We start from the raw sequence: 23,441 nt of genomic DNA, 5'->3' as shown, positions 1-23,441 counted from the left end.
AATATATATTATTTAATTGGAAGGTTTTATCAAGTTCCTCAAATAATTTCTCTATATTCTCCTCCTTTGCAATATATGTGGCACATTAGCTCTGATTAACCTCACAGTGGTCCTTTTCTAAATGCTCACCATACACACTGCATTATGAGATAAGTAAATGTACCATCACAGTTTCTGCTAACTTCTGCATTTGCCATCCAAGAAGGACCTGTGTACAAGCATTTCTTTTAGACTAAATTTCTTTTTGTCCTTATATACAGGATAGTTGTATATATAGAGGAGAAAATGTCAGAACTGATATGATTTAGTTCCTCTACTAGTAGGTCAATTAGTAATAGTAGTGGTGGTTGGAGGAGGAGGAGGAGGAGAATAGTAATAATCATTAAGAAAAGATCTCTCACATTTAGATTACCATAGTTCATCTTTATAGATGATCTGAAAACTCAATGACTTCCTTTTTTAAAACAACTTTGCAATCATCATAGCAAAAATGGAAAAGTGACACAAAGAACTTTGGTTCAGTTTATATATTCTTTTGTATCATGGATTCTTGTCTAAAAATCCATCATCTATTGTCCTACCCACTTCTGATTAAGTTGGCTATACTCAAGCTACCCTCAATCCTCAGGAAGCAAGGTCTATCACTAGAACTGTACTCAGAAGTCTATCAAACCTAGTAGACCACCAGAAGTTCCTTATACAAGTTTCATGAACCTAGAGTTACTAATATACCATAATAAAGAAGACTGTTCCAATAATTTGTTGGAAAAATAAAATTAACATATCGGTGTTATAGGTTGTTTCATGCTGTTTATGCATCAAAGTTAAAATTTATATATATAGAATTATAAAAGACACATAAATATACAAAGATCTAATACACATGAATAATATTATACCACAGTTTATTATTGAAACATTTTACTGATGATACATTCCATATAAATGAATTTTTCGGATGACTGAAAGCAGCCTGATATGATGAAAATAGTGGATAAGCCCATTCAGTTTCTTAGCTATATCACTACTTTGAATCTTAGTTTTCTTTTCTCTAAAAATAGAGATAATATGAATGTAAGTTACTATTATTAATAAAACATCAATACTTTAAAACTATTCATGCTTTTTCTGATTAAAATCCAAAATGTATTATATATTGCCTACTTCCTAAATAAGAATACCATGTACCAGACATAATAAGCTTTTCTTGATGGCTCAGAATAATCAGTATCACAAATTATTTACATGTGTTATAATAAACATAAGGTGCCCTCTCTGTTAACTGTCCTGAACAGGCTTACTGAGCATTTGGTAGCCTCACTCCATTTAATACAGGAATTGGACAAAGCACCAGATTTTAGAATCTACAGGTCAGGTTTCTAATCCTGGTTCTTTTATTTATGATCTTATATTACCTTTTGCAATATGAGAGTGGAATAAAAAGTACAATCAATTTGGAATCTGAACACCTGAATTCCTATCTAACATGAAGGGCTTACTACCTGGCAGTCACCTTATTTTACCTCTCAGAACCTCAGAAACAATCTCAGTTTCTAAGTGAACAACGCCTAGAACAAAATAAGTGCTTTTTAAATGTTTTATCTGTTTATCTATCTGTAAAAATACTTATTTTAGACTGAATGTTGTTGCCAATTCTAAATAATTACTAGCTGCTTCTAGTTTACCACCTAGTATACCTCAAGGAAAAAACAGATAACCAAATTTTAATATAATTAGTCTTAATTTTATACATAATTTTAAGTCATGAGAATAGCAAAGTACTCCAGTAAAATAAAATCTACAATAGCAATGATTTTTTGTGGAACCCTTATTCTTTTTGGAGTTAGAACTATGTTTTAACTACTTAGATAAGTGCCTTAAGTTTGACCTCACACTGCTGTGTGAATGTAGCCTATTTACCATGTTATGTTTTATATATATTACAAGTCAATAATAATAATAATAATAGTTTTATAAAGTGTTTTAAGGTTTGCAAAGAATTTTATGTAATGTTGTTTATTATTGATGGGTATTTTTATTTTGGGGTAAATTTATTCTTCTGCAGCTGAAGAAATTGAGGCTAAGAAAGATTAAATAACTTGCTTTAAAGGGTCAGTCACACACAACTAAAGTCGAGGTCATATATGAACTCAAATCATGTTGAGTCCAAGCCAGTACTCTAGCCATTGTGACACCTAGTATCCTCACATCTCTTGTTATTGTTATTATGTTATTATGTCATGTTATTACATAAGACAAAGAAGTTATAGCTACAAATTATCAGGTGCCAATTTATATTAGGGGCAATTTTTTCTCCCATTGTATTAGGTATGATTTATTCACTCATGGAAAGGAGCCACAGAAATGCTTTAGCACTCTTTCCTCCATCACTAACCTACTAGGAGAACCACATGCTCCCCCTCATATAGTTTACATGTTCCAAAGTGGGAGGTCACCCTGTGTTTTGGGCCACATCATTTTTCACATGCCAGAAAAGAAAGGGGAAAAGAAGGCATATATTTAAACAAGAGAGAAAAGCCCACTCAACCATATAGGTGTCTGTGTATGCAGTAGAGGGGAGAGGAACATGACTATAGAAGGAGCATAAAATAATGACTTTCATGGGAATTTTAGAAATGGAGGGAGTGGCACTGAGTATTAGTGATATCACCGCTTCTTAGGATTTTCAGGTCTTATCTGGGGTCCCAAAGGAGAACTTATCATCTGTTTATATAGGTACTCTATGTGCACTAGGGCTAACAGGAAAGATAAACTAAATACAATGTCTGTTGAATCTATAAGTTCATTTTAACGTAAGCTACACTACCAGCAGAAATTTTGAAAAGGGGGAAACAGAAGAAATTAATATTAACTAAGTCAGAGCAGGGATAACCTTAACTTAAGGCAGTTTAATAAGACCACAGCAAAGGCAAAAAGAAAAAAAAATTCTTTAATGGACTGCTTTGAACTAAAAAAGGAATGTCCCACCATTTAAATAATTTTAAATGGCAAGATAGAACTCACATTTCCTTCTGTGGACATAACAAAAGGAGAAGCACAGCTGTGAATTCCATCCCAATCACCAGATGCAATATCTCAGTCAGGGTCAGCAGTTAACCCAAACATGCTGCTTTCAAAAAGAGTTCTATGACTCACAAATCAGCCTTCATTTCTTAATTAAGGAGAGTAGGGGAGACCCATGGATTAGTATTTTCAAATTAATGCTTTCCCATCTTGTAGGGGTCACTGACTGTAGAATAAAAGAGAAAGCAGAAGTTAAATATTCCCTTTACTATAGATGGATATGAGAAGATTCAGTAGTTGGTTGACCTTATCACAGAGTATCAGACAGAAATAGAAGACAACTCATAATCTAGAGGTAGCAAATTCAAATAGCTTGGGAGACTGGGGTAATGGGCCACCAAGCAGAACTAAACTATGCCCTGCAGACCATGTGATGACAAGTTTTAAAATGTAATATTACTGATGTTTTATGGTACTTTTATTCTACTAAATGCTTCTCATTTACATTATAATCTGGTTGAGGTGGCACTTTGAAATGCTGGATATTTGTGACCTAATCCAAGCCCCTCATGTTACAGATAAGGGAGTAAAGGCTCTTAGACCTCAACTGACTTATTGAGAATTGTACAGTGGCCAAATCAGGATTCAAATGTAAGTATTATATCAAATTTATTGGTCTTTCCACTACGCAATCTTGCCTTGCAGATTCCAGGCAGGGAAAAAAATAAAAATAAAACCAAGACACAATAACATGAGACATACAGTGATCTGTACCATAGCTAGAGTACTCCAGCTCTTTTTCTTTTGACCTGTGAACTTTAGTGATCTTTCCTTTTAGATCTTCGCTAAAGGACTTCAATTTGGAAAATCCCTTTCTGCTTTCCTAGGAGAGCTAGAAAAGGAAACTTCTAAACATCAACTCAGACTTCTTCCTAGACAAAGATTGATACTTGAAACTCATTTCATTTCACAAGCAGGGTTGGACTTTTTTTAAAATTTTAAGCAATTTTAAACCAAGCAACTTAAGTTTCCTCAAAGTTAACCTGACATTGAGCCACCAGTGTGTCCATATTTGCTTTTTAACAAGCCCAATTCAGTCTCAGTCGAGTTCTGCATTTAATTATGCAAGTACCCCAGAAGCAGTTTCAGCAATTTGTCCACAATCATATCCCAAGCCCAATTATATGAATCACTTGAATCATGACAGGTTCTACTTATAAGTACAAAGGGATCTAGTGTAATCATTCCACTAAATCACATGAGGAAGATCTGTAAAACATTCTAACTTGCACAAAAAAATTAACATTATGGAGGGCTCTTTGTTCCACAATCACTCTCCTGCAGCTGCAAGTATAATCTGCCAAAGGCTCAGACTCTCCTCCATACTTCAATCATATTTTGCCTTTAAAAAGTTATAATGCTCCTCACTTCACTAATCTAAACTCAGAGAAACTATAAGCCTAAACTTATGAAATATCTTCCTTGTTTACCTCTACCAATCATATTCTGCAATAGCTGCTCTTATGATGTAATGAGTTTTCCTGCAGGATCCTGCCAACTAGTAACATAAAAATGTGAACCAGTAGAGAGCCTGAGTCCAATCTTTTAGTATCCATTACCAGATCCAATTTGTAATCTTTTCCATTTCACACCCACAGGCCAGGTTATTGTGCTCAAGAGGAAACAACTATAAGAGGATGCAAAATGAGATAATGAAGACTAGTCCTAAGGAATAAAAAAGGGTCTCAATGACTCACTCAAGATGTGGCGGAAGCTGCAGAAATGCCCAACCAGGAAGAGAATCAGGAATAAAACTGAAATGCAGATTAAAATTTAATTTAAGCAAAGAGAAGGAGAGGAGTAAGAAAGAGAACTATGAAGTCTTTCTATTTCAATAGGCCCTCCAAGGTAGTCCTATGGACTACGGTATGATCCAAATTGGTGTCAATATATATTGAACATATATTTTTCTATACATATTTCCACATTTATCATGCTGCACAAGAAAAATCAGATCAAAAAGAGGGGGAAAATGAGGGAGGGAAAGTGAACTTCTTTCAGTCCCATAGTACTCTTTCTGGATGGCTCCATCACAATTGGAATTGCCTCATTGTTTAAAAAGAGCAAAATCCACCACAGGTGACCATTATATAATCTTATTGCTGTGTACAATGTTCTCTTGGTTCTACTCACTTCAGTTAGCATCAATTCATGCAAGTCTCTCCAAACCTCTCTGAAATCATCCTACTGATGATTTCTTATAGAGCAATAATATTGCATAACATTCATATACTATAACTTATTCAGCCATTCCCCAACTGATGGGCATCCTCTAAATTTCCAGTTTTTGCCACTACAAAAAGGGCTGCTACACACATTTTTCCACATTGGGTCCTTTTCCCTCTTTAATGACCTTTTTAGGATACAGGCCCCAGTAGAAACACAGCTGGATCAAATAGTACACCCAGCTTGATAACCCTTTGGGTATAGTTCCATATTGCTCTCCAGAATGGTTGGATCAGTTCACAACTCCACCAACAATGCATCAGTGTCCCAGTTTTTCTACATCCCCCCCAACATTTATTATCTTTTCCTGTCATCTTAGCTAATCTGAGAGGTATGAAACGGTATCTCAGATTTGTCTTAATTTGCATTTCTCTGATCAATAGTGACTTTAGCATCTTTCCATATTACTAGAAATCATTTTAATTTCTTAAAATGAAAATTTTCTGTTCATATCCTTTGGCCATTTATCAACTGGAGAATGGTTTGTATGTCTATAAATTTGGGTCAATTCTTATGTATTTTAGAAATGAGGCCTTTATCAGAACTCTTGGATATAAAAATTTTCCCACAATTTTCTGCTTCCCTTTGAATCTTGGCTGCATTGGTTTTGTTTGTACAAAAATTTCTTATTTTAATACAATAAAAATTATCCATGTAGCATTTCAGAATCTTCTCTAGTTCTTTGACCATAAATTCCTTTGTTTTCCACAGATCTGAGAGGTAGGTTATCCCTTGTTCTCCTAATTTGCTTATAGTATCATCCTTTATGTCTAAATCATAAACCCATTCCAATATTATCTTGATATTGGGTGTTAGGTATTGGTAAATGCTTAGTTTCTGTCATATTATTTTCCAATATTCCCAGCAACTTTTGTCAAATAGTGAGTTCTTACTAAAGCTGGGGGTTTTGGGGTTGTCAAACACTAGATTGCTAGTTATTGACTATTTTGTCCTGTAATCCTTACCTATTCCACTGATCAACTACTCCATTTCTTACCCAGTACTACATAGTTTTGATAACTACTGCTTTATACACACACACAAACATACACACACACACACACACACACACACACACACACAGAGACTTTTAGGTTTGGTACAGCTAGGTCATCTTTGCATTTTTTCCCCCCCATTAGTTCCCTTGAAGTTCTTGTCCTTTTGTTCTTCCAGATGAACTTTGTTATTTTTTCCAGCTCTGTAAAATGATTTCTTGGCAGTTTGACCGGTATGGCACTGAATAAGTTGATTTAAGCATTAATTTAAATTGTCATTTTCATTATATTAGCTTGACCTACCCATGATCACTTTATATTCTTCAAATTGTTTGGCTCTAACTTTATTTGTTTGAAAAGTGTTTTGTAATTGTGCTCATACAGTTCCTCGCTTTGTCTTAGCAGGTAGATTCCCAGATATTTTATATTATCTACAGTTAATTTAAATGGAATCTCTCTATCTCTTGCTGCTACATTTTGTTGGCAACATAGACATGCTGATGTTTTACATGCATTTATTTTGTATCCTGCAACTTTGCTAAAATTGTTAATTTTTTTAGTAGTTTTTTAGTTGATTCTCTAAGTATATTATCATATCTGCATAGAGTGAGAAGTTTGTTTCCTCTTTATCTACTCTAAATCCTTCAATTTGTTTTTCTTCTTTTATTGCTAAAGTTAACATCAAATCTCTCCTTTATGGATAAAGAAATTGAGGTCCATAAAAGTTAGTGCTTCATCCAGGGTTATGCAGATTATAATGGGCAGAGCCAGAAACTGAGTCCATGAATCAGGTCTTCTGCTCCCCAATACCATCTCTTATTCTCTTTTACTATATGGTAGCCCTTCTTGAAAGATGCCCTAGATCAAGGCTTCTTAAATTTTTTTTCATGTAAAGCTCCCCCACTGGTAATCTATGGACTCCTCTTCAGAATCATGTTTTTCAATGAATACAATGGAAACAAATTATATTGACATATATTTTTTTTTTTAAAGTTTACAAACTATAGATTAAGAACCTTAGTTTCAGAAGGAATTCTTAACGTGTTGGATAAGATTTTACCATTTTGCAGCCAACACAGAACACATAGTTCCTTCCCTCCTGTGAACACTAACCATACAACTCAAAACAATGTGCTGTATTAACTTCTTACATGTATATTGTCCTACTTTACAGTACTATTAACTTCTCTACAGCAGGAACAGTCATATTTCACTTCCTTTTCTTTCCCAGCACACTTAAACAAATAGCCAAATCATGGTAAGAATTTACTAAATAAAGGAAGGAAAAAAGAAAGGAGTCAATGTTACTCTTCCTGAGACTCTAGAGCTTGTATATACTTCTACCAACATGAACTAAATGCTGATTAAATCTGAAGCTTTAATTAGTCAATTGTACAAAAAATATGCGTGGTGTTTTTGTTAAACATCCGGCAGACAAGCATTAAACAATGTCTGACCTATAGCCTTAGTTGCTCAGAAAATGCTTAGGATGAACAATGTAATGCCAAAGCAAAATACATTAACTTCAAAGCAAGTTTCTGGAAGCCAGTGATGAAAAAATAAAAACAAGAGACAAGTTTTTAGTCTGTAAAACTATGAAATCCCAGATGTAAAACAGGAAACTTCTCAACATGTGACCAAGAGCAAAGGAAGCCAAAGGATGTTGTTGTTGAGTGGCCTACTGTAATGTCCAATTCTTTGTGGCCCCCTATTTGGAGTTTTCTTGGAAAAGATATCAGAATTGGTTGCTGTTTCCTTCTCCACCTCATTTTACATATGAAGAAACTAAGGTAAACAGGACTAAGTGATTTGCCCAAAGTCACCCACCTAGAAAGTTTCTTAGGCCAGATTTGAACTCAGGAAATCTATCCATTGTGCCACTTACTTTTCAAAGGGTAGGTAAGAGTGAGAATTCATGCAAATATACTCTATTAATAGCAATCCTAGCTATAAAAACAACCTGGCTTTAAAGCTTACTTCAATCCAAAATTATACAAAATCTACAAACTAATGCAGGCACCCTCCTCAAATCCATAATCACAAAAATTCCTGATTAAAATTTTAATAAGAATTAAAAACTATCTTCATTTGGATCTGGGATCAATATAAAAATGAACAGTATTATTTAACGATAAAGTGATGCATTAAATTAATTTTTTTTCCTCCAAAAATGCCTATTTGGTGAAGGGGGGGTAAGTATAAAATAATTACCAAATACTTAAATTTTTGCAAGCAGTTTAAAAAGAAATTACTAAAATTTTTCTTTCAGATAGAAAACAGAAGTATATAATTAAGTGAGGGATAACTATGTTGTCTTTTTACAAGTAAAGTTGAAATTAAGAGCTGATGTTTAGTTTGAGTCACAGTTTACTAAGAAGTCAAGAACCAAAAAACTTTAGCTTTCTGGCACACATAACAAAGAAAGCCTTTCTAAGAAACTACCAAAATAAGGAGTAGAAATTCAATCCTTAATTTGGAAGAACAGAAACTTTGATTTCCATTGAAAATGGACCATTTAAACATGCACTTCAAATCTAATATACTCCTGATGCTTTGCTCTACCTTTGCTATTTTGCCATTTAAGTTGTTTTAAAAGCATACCATAGATTATGATACACAATAAATATATATCTAAAATCAAATAGAGAAAACAATGTGTGTGTATTAAATATGGATTTAAATTGAACATTTTTAAATTAAATGGCTAACAAATGAAAAAAATGGGCAAATTGCCTACAGCATGTGCAGGGCCGGGGAGTGGGAAGAACTTTGGTTTAGTAGACATCAGAACAGGTTCTAATTCTGGTTCTCTCTGAACTTCAGCAAGTCAGTCCCTTTATCTTAATAAATGCTTACTGTGAAAGGTCCCTTTCCATTCTAAAATTCTAAAGTTTCCCTGACTTTTTCAGTATGCTAAGCTATGGCAGTAATAATTCTCAGTTCCATGCTAAAGGATAGACACCAACATGTAATAAACCTAATGGTTGAGATTTCCAATTTCTCTCAAAACACCAATTTTCTCAAGAGGCAGTGATAGATTTCTCCCACTGTATTGAAGCAGAAAGAGATGGAGGATCAGTAATTTGAAACTTCTTCATCTCTCCAGCATGCTACTGACATATTCTGAAATGGAACACCCTGTCTTTCATAAACTAAATGCTGACAGTCACTCTGATCTGATTGCTACTTAACCCAGAAGCCGTTCAAATATTGGCTTTAATTATGTCACACCATGCTTAAGTTCCATCAAGTTATATTGAGGAACACTTGATTTCCTTATCTCCTCTGGCATAAAAGTTACCCGGTCCCATGACTGCAGCTGTGCACTGGGACTGGAAGAAACTACCAAATTTGAAAACATTAAAAAAAGAATCCATTAGGGCTTATTGTTTACAAGAGGACAGGTGATTCACTTAAAAGATCAAAGAAAAGATAAAGTTGTCTCAGAGGAGCAAGCTAACTACTGAACTACATGGACAAAACCATCAGTTTCAGCTTCTCTGTGGAATCTCATACTAAAGCACAGAATAAGGATATATTAATGCTTTTTCTGCAGTGAGGGAGGGTGCCAAACTCTGATGTTGGCATACATTTCCAGGTTTTTAGCTTCCACCAAGATGAATGATCCCCCAGAAATTCAAACTGAGATGAAATGCTTATTTGTGGATAAAAATAAAATATCCATAGCTTTTGGCCAGTTTTCTTTCTTACTCCTTCTCTTGCAACAAGTTCAGAAATACATCTAAACACCAGACTGACTTCTTTTCAATACTCTGTAAAGTTGGTTCAAGGCCAGTGGGAACATTCATAGGATATTACCTGCACCATTTAAATATTCATCGAGGTTAAAAATTTTGAGTCAATATTGAATTAATGAATTAGGATTTTACTATCCTCCCTTCTACATTATTTTGTATTTAACTATTTTGAATATAACTTGTATTGATTAACTTCGTATTTGTTACACATGTATATTTGTTCTATAACTACTATTGTACCAATTGGAATACAAGTGCTCTTTGAAAAGAGTACTGTTGCATTTTTTTTGTGCCTCCATTCCCAAAAGTTGGCACACCATGTAGCACATACACAATGTTAAATATATATATATATATATATATATATATATATATATATATATATATATATATATATATATATATATATATATATATATATATATATATATGTGCTTGTTGACTGATTATCAAATATGGTAGTGAGAAAATGAATCAGACTAATGAGGAAAACAGCATGCAAATAATTATATACAAACAAGTTGCATACAAGATAAATTAGAAATAATTCTCAAGTTACTAGAATTAAGAGAGAGCAGGAAAGACTTTCTGTAGAATGTAGAATTTTAACTGAGACTTGAAGGAAGCCAGGAAGCAGTTAAGAAAGGAAAAATATTCCAGGCATGGGGCACAGCCAATGAAAATGCCCTGAGTCAGGAAATGGAGTATCTTTTTAGAGGAAAAATAGTCTAGAGGAACTACATCATAACACTGGTATCACTAAAGAGTAGGTGACAGTGTAGGAAAGTTTAATTAAGGATACTGGAAGGCTCACCATTATATTAATAAGGGAACTTCCAAGTCACATAGCCAAAGTGTCTCTAAGTAGGCAGCTGGATGATACAGTGGTTAAAATGCTGAACTTGACATTCAGAAGATATGAGTTCAAATCCTGCTTTAGTCACTTAGTAGTTCTGTGAGCTTGACAAGTAATTTAAGCTTTCTTGCCTTCAGTCTGCTCATTTGTAAGATGGAGATAATATTATCCCCTACAATATAGGGTTATAGTGGGGTCATACATGTAAAAAACACTTAGCAAACCTTAAAGCTCCATAAAAATATAAACTATCATCATCAAAATCATTATCATCTAGCGCTACTGCACAGACGCGAAAAACCATACAATTATGAGATAAAATTTTAACTCAGATCAAATATATTTATTTGCTCTCTGAAATCCTCAATCAATTCAGTAGAAGGGCTGATCCAGTCTTTTATTAAATTTTAATAAATTGTCTGGTATGAAATAGAACTCTAGTTCCTCCAACAGAGGAAAGAATTCCTTAATCATGTGGAAATCAAAAATAGCTGCAGTCAAAGGAAAAGACTTCTTTATCCTTAAAAAAAAAAAAAAAAAAAAAAAAAAAAAAAAGATTCAATATCAGAGATGTTCTAGTTTCTAGTCTAAATTCATTAATCAGTGAATTCACTAAAATCATTCAAGACTGAATCAAGTAGAAGAAATTATTCTATAAAAAGTTGAGAAGGGGGTGCTTCTATAACTTACATGTATGCCTGATACCTATGGTTACTCTCACATAGATTGCCATTAATCACATTAAAGTACTTGCCTTAATAAGGACCTATATATACAAAAATAGTTATGCCACCTTTTTCATGGTGACAAAAACTGGAAATTAAGGGGATGCCCATCAATTGATGAATGGCTATAGAAGTTGTATATGATTTTGATAGGCTACTATTATAATATAAGAAATACGAATAAGAAGTTTCCAAAAAACCTAGGAAGATTTATATGAACTAATGCAAAGTGAAATGAGCAGAACAAGAACAGTAACAGCAATACTGTAATGATGATTATTTTCATTTTTCCTTGGTTTTTTGGGGGGTAACATGGATAATAAGGAAATATATCTTGCATGATTTCACATGTATAACTGAAATATTGTCCCCTTCTCAATGGGTGAGATGAGGACTTGAAGGAAAGAAGAGACTTTAGAACTCAAAAAAAAAAAAAAAAAGTTGAAAATAAGGTTTTTTTTGTTTGTTTGTTTTATTTTGCGCAGAGGCAATTGGGTCAAGTGAGATGCCCAGAGTCACACAGCTAGGAAGTGTTAAGTGTCTAAGGCCGGAATTGAACTCAGGTCCTTCTGACTTCAGGGCTGGTGCTCTCCCCTAGCTGCCTCAAAGTAAATTTCTGTTTTTTGGGGGGGATAATATTTTTATTGACAGTACATATGCATGAGTAATTTTTTTACATTATCCCTTGCACTCAATACTGTTCCAACTTTTCCTTTCCCTCCCTCCACCCTTTTCCCTAGATGGAAGGCAGTCTTATACATGTTAAATATGTTATAGTATATCCTATATACATATATGTGTGTAGAACCAAACAGTTCTCTTGTTGTGCAGGAAAAATTGGATTCAGAAGGTAAATATAACCTGAGAAGGAGAACAAAAATGCAAGCAGTTCACACTCATTTCCCAGTCTTCCTTCTCTGGGTGTAACTGATTCTGTTCATCATTGATCAATTGGAATTGAATTAGATCTTCTCTTTGTTAAAGATATCCACTTCCATCAGAATACATCCTCATACAGTACTGTGTATAATGATCTCCTAGTTCTGCTCATTTCACTCAGCATCAGTTCATTTACGTCTCTCCAGGCCGCTCTGTATTCCTCCTGTTGGTCATTACTTACAGAACAATAATATTCTATAATATTCATATACCACAATTTACCCAACCATTCTCCAATTGATAAGCAGCAATTAATTTTCCAGTTTCTAGCTACTACAAAAAGGGCTGCCACAAACATTTTGGCACATATAGGTCCCTTTCCCTTCTTTAGTATCTCTTTGGGATATAAGCCCAGTAGTAGCACTGCTGCATCAAAGGGTATGCACAGTTTGATACCTTTTTGAGCATAATTCCAGATTGCTCTCCAGAATGGTTGGATTTTTTCACAGCTTCACCAACAATGAATCAGTGTCCCAGTTTTCCCACATCCCCTCCGACATTCATCATTATTTTTTCCTGTCATCTTAGCCAATCTGACAGGTGTGTAGTGGTATCTCAGAGTTGTCTTAATTTGCATTTCTCTGATCAAGAGTGATTTGAACACTCTTTCATATTAGTGGAAATAGTTTCAATTTCATCATCTGAAAATTGTTCATATCCTCAAAGTAATTTAAAAAAAAAAAGAAAATGGACGGTCACAAAAGGAGTCAGTCATGTTCTAAAAGACAGGAGAAAAGATGGACAGTTAAAATGCTTTATTTGTACCCACACAACATTAAAAAAATCTAGAGGAAGAAAAAAAAAAGCACTTGCCTTGGTGTTGAGAAGAATTTTGGCTCACATCTGATTATCACTAGCTTTGAAGAAATTTTCATTTGGGTACATTATCTGATACAGTTTTGCTATTACAGAAAATAATCTGAGGCACCTTTCCCTTCTTATTGTCTATTCAGTAATATTCACAGTGGTCTTATATAGCTGTTGGTTAACGATAAGTGTAAATTCTAGTCATATTTACTACAAATAACACAAACCTAGTTCATTTGTATTGGAGGGTCTCCAAAATAACATGTGGAAGAATATTACTGATCTCAGACACTAAACAGTTCCTAGCTGTGTGATCCTGGGCAAGTCACTTAACCCCAGCCTCAGAAAAAGAAAAAAAAAAAAAAAAGATCACATACTTGGAGTTAGAAGTGATCTCAGAGGCCTTCTAATCTAATTTTCTCATTTCAAAAAGGAAACTTAGGCTGAGGGAGGTTAAGTGATAGGCCACCAGACTCAGTTACAAGGACAATAAGTGTCAAAATTGGGATATGAACACAGGTCCTCTGACTCCAGTACCAACTTCCAGATCTGTTACTACCTTATAATAACCCTGAACATCTTATAACCTTTGTGGGACTTAATTTCTCTGCTGTAAAAATTAAGAAATCAGACATCGAGTCCTCTTCAAAATCTAGATTCCTTTGATCCTATTAGGTTCACAATTATAAATAAATATTTATTGATCACCTATCATGTATCAGATATTGAAGATACAAAGAGAGGCAAAAGAGTCCTTGGTTTCAAGGATTAATGGGGGAAGACAACAAATGAACAATATAAAACATATATATATCTATCTATATATATCTATATATATGTAGATATATATAGATATATATGTCTGTCTTATTGAGGAATAACAGGGAGGATAATATCAATGAATCAAGGACTCCCAGAGTTCAAGAGATGAGATCAGTAAAAGAAGATACACTAATTGTTGCTAATCTAGGTCAAATAAGTGGTCTGATGGTGTTTAGACCATTGGCATATAGATAATAAAATATGAGTGCAAAGATGAGGTACATATGGGATGATTTTGGTTAGTAAAACTATTATTAGATTTGTAAAGAAAAGACTGCAACTTACAAGTTATTTTTATTTTTTTCTCTTTTCTCACTTATATGGAATCTTAAATAGTAACCCAGTCTTTTCTCCAAGAAACTTAGGGTCCTATGCATATTCTGATTCTTATCTTTGTTATCTTATCTGTTTCAGCACTTATGTGAAATGATATGAATACTACAATTTCACAAAAGAGGAGACAAATGCAAGGATAATAGAAGTGATTCATCTTAGTGTACACATTTCATAGGGTCTCTGGATGCTTAATCAAGCAATCTCTCCAATTAACATCCGGCCTCCCACAGCAGTTCTCAGTGTTTATATTGACAGCTGTTGCCTGATACAATTCCAAAACCTGGAGAAGCTGCTTGTACCTTTACACCATCTTCCTTCTAGTAAGAAGCCTAAAAACTTAATTTCCTTTTCAGCTGTCAGTCTGTAGGAGGATTTATTTATTGTTGCTAAATGTCAAGTTGCTAAGCTTGTGAGTGGGAATTTGTTTTTTAAATATTATCCTTTCCCTTTCCCAGTCTAGCTCTTTAACCTATCAGGCAGGTCTCTTATTTTAAGGTAGCCATTTGAATTGTATGAAGCTTGGAAGTCAAAGGGAGTAAGTACTATGTAAATAAAAATATTGGAAGTCATGTGATTTACTGATGGTGCAGATTGTGTGTTCCACTGGGATAAGAGCTAACAAAACCGAACACAAGAGATACAAGGCTCTATTTCTAGCTCACCTTCACAATGACTTAATGGCTAAATAAGTTATTTATCTCTCTGGAAATATCTCCAGAAGAATAATTATACTCAGCCCTTCACCTAATTCAACAGGATATTATGGGGCTTCATAAAATAATAAATATTTGGAAAATGTGATGAAAACTCCCATTATTATAACAATCATTCTAGTTAACATTTTTAACTTAAATCACTGGTAACATTTATATACCGCTGGAAACATACATGTAACTAAGATCCATGAAGTTTTTTGGTTATTTTTTTTAATCATATGACAAAGTCTTAAATAGGGAAGTCATGTGGGTGAGGAAGAGATATTATAAATGGTAACTAAGTAGTGGTAAATGTATGAATATTAGAAACTTAAATAAAGTTAAAATAAATATTGACAAAGGGTATTTTTTTGCTCTCAAAATATGCCACAGCAATAGGCTATCTAAGCTCAGGGAACCCTTTTATTACCCTGTGCTTTGATGAGAAATTTAATGGACGCAAGTCACCTGATCTAAAGAAAACTGTACATCATTCCAAAGAATTTCCTTTGGAGTCACATCCTCTTTTAGTCTAAAAAGATAACTGAAAGGGATTCTTTTTTTCTCCCATGTGATAATCCAACATACCTGTGTCTATCATAAAAATAAGTTAATTAATTAATTAATTAATTTTAAGAAAAAATTCTGGTTCTCACCCTTTGGATCCAGATGATTTCAAAGGATCACAGGAAGACTTATTAATGAAGTAAGGAATCAGCTCTTTAAGCAAATCAAGGAGCAGAAAGGTTTCAGTGATGATAACTACCCTTTTTTTTCTCCAGTAGCCATTTCCAACAAACATAGCAAATTATATTACTACTAAAAGAAATAACTACTACTTCTATTTCAAAGAAAATACAAGTTCATCACAAAGAATAGAAAATCAAAAAACAAAAAAATATTCCAGGAAAACATATATACAACATATATCAAATAACAGGATTTTTCCCTATTTCTCTTCCAATATCCACAGCAATTTCTCTTTTGTGTTTTTTCTTTTGTTCTTTTCTTTTGAAATCTTCCTTCTCAGAGAACTCATCCATGCTCACAGTTTCAAATGTAGATGATTCTCAAATTTTTTTATTCCCAAAGTTCAGACCTTTTTCTCAAGTCCAAGGCCTCTTCACCCGAATATATATCAAACATTTCCCTTTGAATTTAAAATCATCTAAGAACATTTGAATGGTGAGTAGAAAATATTAGCAATTTAGCTAGCTCTTGGCACTCTGAAATATGTCCACGACCTAACTACAGCCATCCAACCATTAATTGTACTGGTGCTTATTATTATAACTGTGAAACTTGCTTCTTGTCTGTATCCTTGAAATTGAAATAAAATATAAAGAGAATCTTTGTTAATGTTAAAAAAAAAAAGAATTTAAAATCATCAGTAGAATACTTCAAATACTATCACACATTCATTAACATGATTTTTTTTTTTTTTTGCTTCTTTTTTATTCAATTATAACAAATGGCTCTCTGGATAGAGGTATATATTTGGAAAGAAGGAGATATGAAAATAAAATGCAACAGTAAAAATAATTTTTAAAAAATATTACATCATCTAGTTAACTTTCCAAGACCATATATTCAAGACCTCCTAAAATGCCGTAACTACCCATCCTAACTATTCTATTTCTGTTATTATTATAGTCTGGGAAATGAACTTTTCCTTGACTAGTCCTTCTCAAAATGTCGCTGAGCTGAATTTTCTCCTGCCTGGCACCATCCCTTCATTACTAAAACGTAGCAGATTAGAAATTCATCTCCAATTCTGCCTCTTTGATTGGCACCCACTTTCCTGTGGCACTGCTGTGCCCAACAAGTACCAGCTGAGGGGGATTGTGACTCTCGCTGCTAAGACACTCAGAGCTCTTCAATACCCCTGAGTAGCCTGGATCCACTTCAGTGGTGAAGTGACCACTAATCCAGAAGCCTGATTGATGTGTACAATCGGAGCCCCTGGCAAGATCATCCTGGAAACCCTTTTCTGGACATAGGCTCAAGGTGATCTGACATCACACATCTCTTCTGATATTTCATATACAGCTCTGCTGTTTACTGAGTGCTCTCTTCAGGCCAAGCCTCAGCTGCCCTTCTATTTGAAGAGCAAATATTGGCCTCTTTTATTTTCCTTTGTTTTTCCATTCCAGGCTTCCAGCTTCAGATGTTTCCCATCTCTCGGAGAGATGGATAGAGAGATCGACACATAGATTGATAAATAATTTATTAGGCATTTACTATGCTCCAGGCAGCAGGGACACAAATATAAGCAAGCAAAACAGTCCCTAACTCTGAGGAGTTTACATTCTAAGAGGGAAGACAACAGATAAGAAAAAAATTAGAAAAGAGAGCAGAGGAGAGAGTCAAATGTGTAGATAATAAGGAAGTATCATGGAGCCTGACCTATGAGAGATCAGGAACGTTCAGAGGTGGCTGGGATATGATTATGTTTGACATAACCTTGTCTATCAGTCCTTATATATTCTGGTAATTTCACAGTAGTTTCCTAATTGGTTCCTGGTTCTCTAAATCACACTCTTTACATTACACCATTTTCATTGTTACCCATCAAATGAAAACTTTCAATAATTTTCCACTGCCTATATAATTAGCCCAAATTCCTTGAACTTAAAATGCATTCCAATCCAGCTTATCTTTATCCATGCTTTCTTACCACAAATCCTTCATTCCAGCCAAATTAAATACTTGTAGTGTTCCATACTCTTTCAATGCTTATTCACTTTCCTATGTTGCTTCTTTTGTCTGGAATATTCTTCCTTTTCTCATCTAAATCCTACCCAACTCTAAGCTCACTTTTAATGGAAAATGTTTAAATGACTCAATCTTATATTTCATCGGTGAGAGTTCTCACTCTAACCAACCTGAATTTCATTAATATAATAGAAAAGACAAATATACATTTTACCATTCTCTGCCTTAACTTTGTTAGTTTCTGCCCAATTCTTCAAGTATATTCGGTTAGCATTACAGTCTTAGCAATATTGTCACACCATCTAGTGTTGAAAGATTTATTTTGGCAATAATCATACATAGGCAAGTGGGGGAACAGAAGAAGGAGGAATTCAACTTTTTTCCAGAAAAATGGCAGAAAAGAACAGGAACTGACTGACTACCTGACTCACAGTAACTTTACAATGTTATTCAACTGTTTAAAATACATTAATACCAGAGCAGATAAAAATTCAGGTAGCTTCTAGATATATTAAGACAGTCCTATTTATGGAGTTCTCCTTTTATTCCTATTGAATTTAATTTAGTTAATTTTGAATCATATTTGTGTAGATGGTAAAAAAAATAGAAATTTAAACATAATGATCAATAAGAATTTTATACATTATAAAATTATTTTAAAAGATCAATCATTAGTTGAAATGTTTCTCTGTATGAAATTAAAAGCACTCATAATACTTCTATAGATGATACAAAATTAAAAGAAAATGGTTGTTTTACTTACATATAACGGAGCTTGTTGTGGATTAAGTTTCATGACCTAGAACACTGAAACAAATAACAAAAAATGTAAATTAGAATAAAAGGAATGTTTATTGACAAAGAATTCTAAAAACAAATATAAATGAAGTCAATTTTAAAACAATAAATCTCAGGGGACAGTGGTAACACTTTTTTCTTATAAAACAAAGAAAAATGAGTATAATGAGGGGAAAGGGAGGAACAGTGACAAAAGAACAAAACTCTTGCCTGCAAGAAGTCTACATTCTACTGGGAAGAGAAAATATGAAATAACCAGTATACAGGTTAAGCAAGTATAATACTAAGTAAATGCTACAGGAAAACACATTTGTAAAAAGAAAGTAATTGGGATAAATAATGATACCATCTGGTTTAAATTCAAGGATGCCAAGATTCTATTTGCTGGAAAAGACTTAGGTCGGTGGGATTAATGCTCAATTAAGAGAAGTAAAAATTAAGCAAATTGAAACAGAACTTGGGTGATTCAGTTAAAAGAACATAACTGCAAAATGTCTGAGTTTTTAACAATATTAATAGGGTTGTGTCTTAATATGCAACTTTCAAAATGCTTGCATTTTAACTGGTAAGTAATTTCTTTTGAGGTTCTAAATGTTTTTCTCTAAAGGAATCCAAAGGGACTCGAAAAGTAAAGGGAAAGACTGTGTTCCCTTTTCCGTACTACTCACTAAGAGTAGAGTTCAGATTTCTCACTAGAAATTCCTGAAAAATATCTAAGTATTAGAGTCATAATCCAACCTGAATACGAAATCTTTCAAAGAAAGGATCTGAATATTAGTAATAAAAGCTATTAGGGTTTTAAAAGAGAAGCAGATGCAAATAATTGATGGAGAATTCACACAGAAGACAGGAAGACCTGGATTCAAGTGTTAACCCACTTACTCTTTCACTTTGGTCAAAAGGGAAGCACAATCTTTTTATTTATAAGATATATGCACAGGTAATTTTTCAACATTAACAATCGCAAAACCTTTTGTTCCAACATTTCTCCTTCCTCCCACCCCTTCCCCCATATGGCAGGTTGACCAATAGATGTTAAATATGTTAAAGTATAAGTTAAATACTATACACACACACACACACACACACACACTTCCAAACAGTTATTTTGCTGTACAAAAAGAATCAGACTTTGAAATAGTATACAATTAGCCTGTAAAGGAAATAAAAAATGCAGGCAGACAAAAATAGAGGGATTGGGAATTCTATGTAGTGGTTCATAGTCATCTCCCAGAGTTCTTTCCCTGGGTATAGCTGGTTCAGTTCATTACTGCTCTATTGGAACTGATTTGGTTCATCTCATTATTGAAGAGAGTCACGTACAACAGAATTGATCATCATACAGTATTGTTGTTGAAGTATATAATGATCTCCTGATTCTGCTCATTTCACTCAGCATCAGTTCATGTAAGTCTCTCCAGCCCTTTCTAAAATCATCCTGCTGGTCATTTCTTACGGAATAATAATATTCCATAATATTCATATACCACAATTTATTCAGCCATTCTCCAATTGATGGGCATCCACTCAGTTTCCAGTTTCTGGCCACTACAAAGAGGGCTGCCACAAACATTCTTGCCCTTCTTTAAAATCTCTTTGGGATATAAGCCCAGTAGTAACACTGCTGGATCAAAGGGTATGCACAGTTTGATAATTTTTTTGACCATAGTTCCAAATTGCTCTCCACAATGGCTGGATATATTCACAATTCCACCAACAATATATCAGTGTCCCAGTTTTCCCATATCGCCTCCAACATTCTGCATTATCTTTCCCTATCATTCTAGTCAATCTGACAGGTGTGTAGTGGTATCTCAGAGTTGTCTTAATTTGCATTTCTCTGATTAATAATGACTTGGAACATCTTTTCATACGGCTAGAAATAGTTTCAATTTCTTTGAGAATTTCTGCTCATATCCTTTGACCATTTATCAATTGGAGAATGGCTTGATTTCTTATAAATTAGAGTCAATTCTCTATATATTTTGGAAATAAGGCCTTTATCAGAACCTTTGACTGTAAAAATGTTTTCCCAATTTATTGGGGAAGCACAATCTTAAAGTAGTTTTCTGACAATGAAGATGAGTAAAATGGTCTAAAGTAATGGTCACACAAAACTTCCAAATCTGCAATTTTTTTTTTCCTTTTCTTCATTCTGGTTCTATAATAAAAGCCCCAAAACCTGCCTGTTCTCCTCTCCACCTAAACAGTATGCCACATCACAGGTATTTAGAAGCCTTCTTAAAATATCCCCTTAAACTTAAAAAGAACTGAAAGACTAGGGTAATGTCATACCATTGATATACTACTAGAAATCCTGTTGCACATATAATTGTTTAAGTAACTTAAATAGTATTAACTAAAGAATCTCCAACTGGAGTTACAAATTACATCAGGTTTTGACTTATTATTTTTGCTAACCAGGTGCTAAATTTGCTTCAGCACTACAGGAAGATTACAAATGCCATTAGGCATTTCAGAATTCAAGGTCCTCTGGCAATATCTGTATTGTCCCCATCCCATAAATAGCTCCCAGAAGATAATAAACAATAGAAGTCAGACCCAATAAAGCACAAATAATTCAGAAACTACTAATTACTGACAGATGCAAATAAGGTTTAACAACAGGAAATTTAGTTATTTTCAAGTTATTCCCTAATCTCATTAAGGATGTTAAAACCCTCAGTTTAGGAATTAACCCCTGCCATAGTCCTACAGTATATCCAGTACTTCTCATTACTGAATTATTTTTAAATAAGTCATTATCATGCTGAAACTATTTTTCCCCTGGGTATAAAATAATAAATTATGCACATGAATACATATATATATGTATGTATGTATGTATATATATATATATATATATATATATATATATATATATATATATATATATATATATATATATATATATACACATACACACAAAAAGTTTCTGTTTTTCCCTTCATAAAATAAAGATACAGTAACATATGATGATACAAAAAGGCACTGCAAAGACTTCAGAATCTATGAAGAAAAAAAAAGTTAAAGCCATTAAAACTAAGATATTTTAAAAACATCACTAAAATCTATTGCTCATTCACATGGTACTTAAGTTCTAAAAGTTCATATAAAAAGCTTAAGGAGTGATCACATGAGTTATAATGAATTAAATACTTTTTTCCAAGGGTTCAATTTTATTTAATCTGCCATTCTGATAAGGAAAACCCACATTAATGAATGTTACTTTTTTATAATAATAATACATTTAATTTTGTTTTTCAAAGAGAATATAAGTTCAAAAGCAAAGAGTTTTGCAGCAATTATGTCATCCAGATGAAAAGCAAGGTTTATGGTTGATTTAAAAGTATGATTTTTTTTTTAAATTAAGTAAAAGTTTAAATTTGTTTTTAAATTTGAACTTTAAGTAAAATTTTTAAATTTTTTCCACCTAAAAGAAAATAAGAAAGAAACTTGAGAAGTTGGGGAGTGGGAAGATGATCACAGAAGTCCAAGGTATCTCTAGCATCTTAGTTTTGCTTTTAGCTTTGCACTGCATCACAGCTTTCCACAATTCAAAGTCTTCACTATCTATCAGATGTGTGTGCAAGCAGTCTAAAAGTCAAAAGCATTTAAATTCCTAAAACTGAGAAGAAGATATGAGGGAAGAGATATAAGTTCTTTGAAGGTCTCTCAAGTAGAACAATGAGTAGACATGTCCTGCAGGGCCCAAAGACCACAGCATTTAGATGGGCACAATAAATAAAAGCTAAAATGAGACAAGTTTAGATTTGATGTAAAGAAAAACTTATAAATTTAGAGTGACCCAAAGTAAACTTGGCTGCCTTCATGGTAGAGATAGGTTTCCCCCTCATTACTGGTCTTCAAGAAAAAAGGCTTGCTGGGTAGGAGACAGAGGAAGTTATTATTCAAGTAAGAGTGAATGAAGTAGCTGTCTCTACAATCTCTCTGCTACTCTCTATGTGACTGTGGCAAATCATTCAGCTCCTCAAGTTTTAATTTTTATCTGGTAAAAAAACAAACAAACAAACAAACAAAAACCCCACAAATAAACAAACAAACAAACAAGCAGACTGGACCTATGATTCCTAAGGCACCCTATGCTAACAGTAGGCTAAGAGTATTTTTTTTTTTGAGTGAGCAAATTACAATTTTAAGGATTTGAAAAGATATGCATATAATCTAATATAATATGAATTTACTACTATCAGAATAACTAGGAGAGTAGAAAAGTTTTAGTAATTTGGGTAGAGATTTGTGAAAATAATCTAAGCATTTCAGTAGTTGGGTTTTGGAAAACACAAAAGGCTATTATTCAGGAATAACTGCTTATAATTATAAAGAAAAGCTATTCCACAAGTTTAGATATAGGAAGTTAGGGGAGCAATAAAGTCATATTACTTTAGCTAATTTGAGCCTATAACCCAAAGAAGTCTTTTTTCACAGGTGCTCCTTTGTGAATGAAATCTCTCGAGGGAAGAGGTTGAGATGGTCCAATCCCATACTGAATAATTGTGCTATAAGCTTTACTGAAATATTAGTTTAATGACTTGAGACCAATTGCTAGGGAACAGGTGTCTCCATATTACAAACTACCACCTCCATTGATATGTTTTTGTTACTCACAGCAGGAAGACCCATGACTAAACAGAACTGGAGAAAAATTGTTAGCCACTCAGCTA

The 23,441-nt window shown here is 33.6% G+C and overlaps 1 protein-coding gene across 8 annotated transcripts in view; it reads right to left on the bottom strand.

Moving 5' to 3' along the window:
* AKAP13 (A-kinase anchoring protein 13) overlaps window positions 1–23,441 on the bottom strand; it is a 375,368-nt gene that overhangs the window by 240,684 nt on the left and 111,243 nt on the right. For all 8 annotated transcript variants that reach the window (XR_012486996.1, XM_074295087.1, XM_074295091.1 and 5 more), the window contains exon 2: window positions 18,722–18,765. Coding sequence is in view for 7 of the 8 variants with exons in the window: in XM_074295087.1 (XP_074151188.1) it covers window positions 18,722–18,754 (33 nt within the window). In the remaining variant the exon portion in view is untranslated. The remainder of the gene's footprint in view (window positions 1–18,721; window positions 18,766–23,441) is intronic.

Source organism: Sminthopsis crassicaudata, chromosome 2 (genome assembly GCF_048593235.1).
Source record: "Sminthopsis crassicaudata isolate SCR6 chromosome 2, ASM4859323v1, whole genome shotgun sequence".
Classification (NCBI taxonomy): domain Eukaryota; kingdom Metazoa; phylum Chordata; class Mammalia; order Dasyuromorphia; family Dasyuridae; genus Sminthopsis; species Sminthopsis crassicaudata.
The sequence above is the reverse complement of the archived record's forward strand: the minus strand, read 5'-3'. Positions and strand labels throughout refer to the sequence as shown.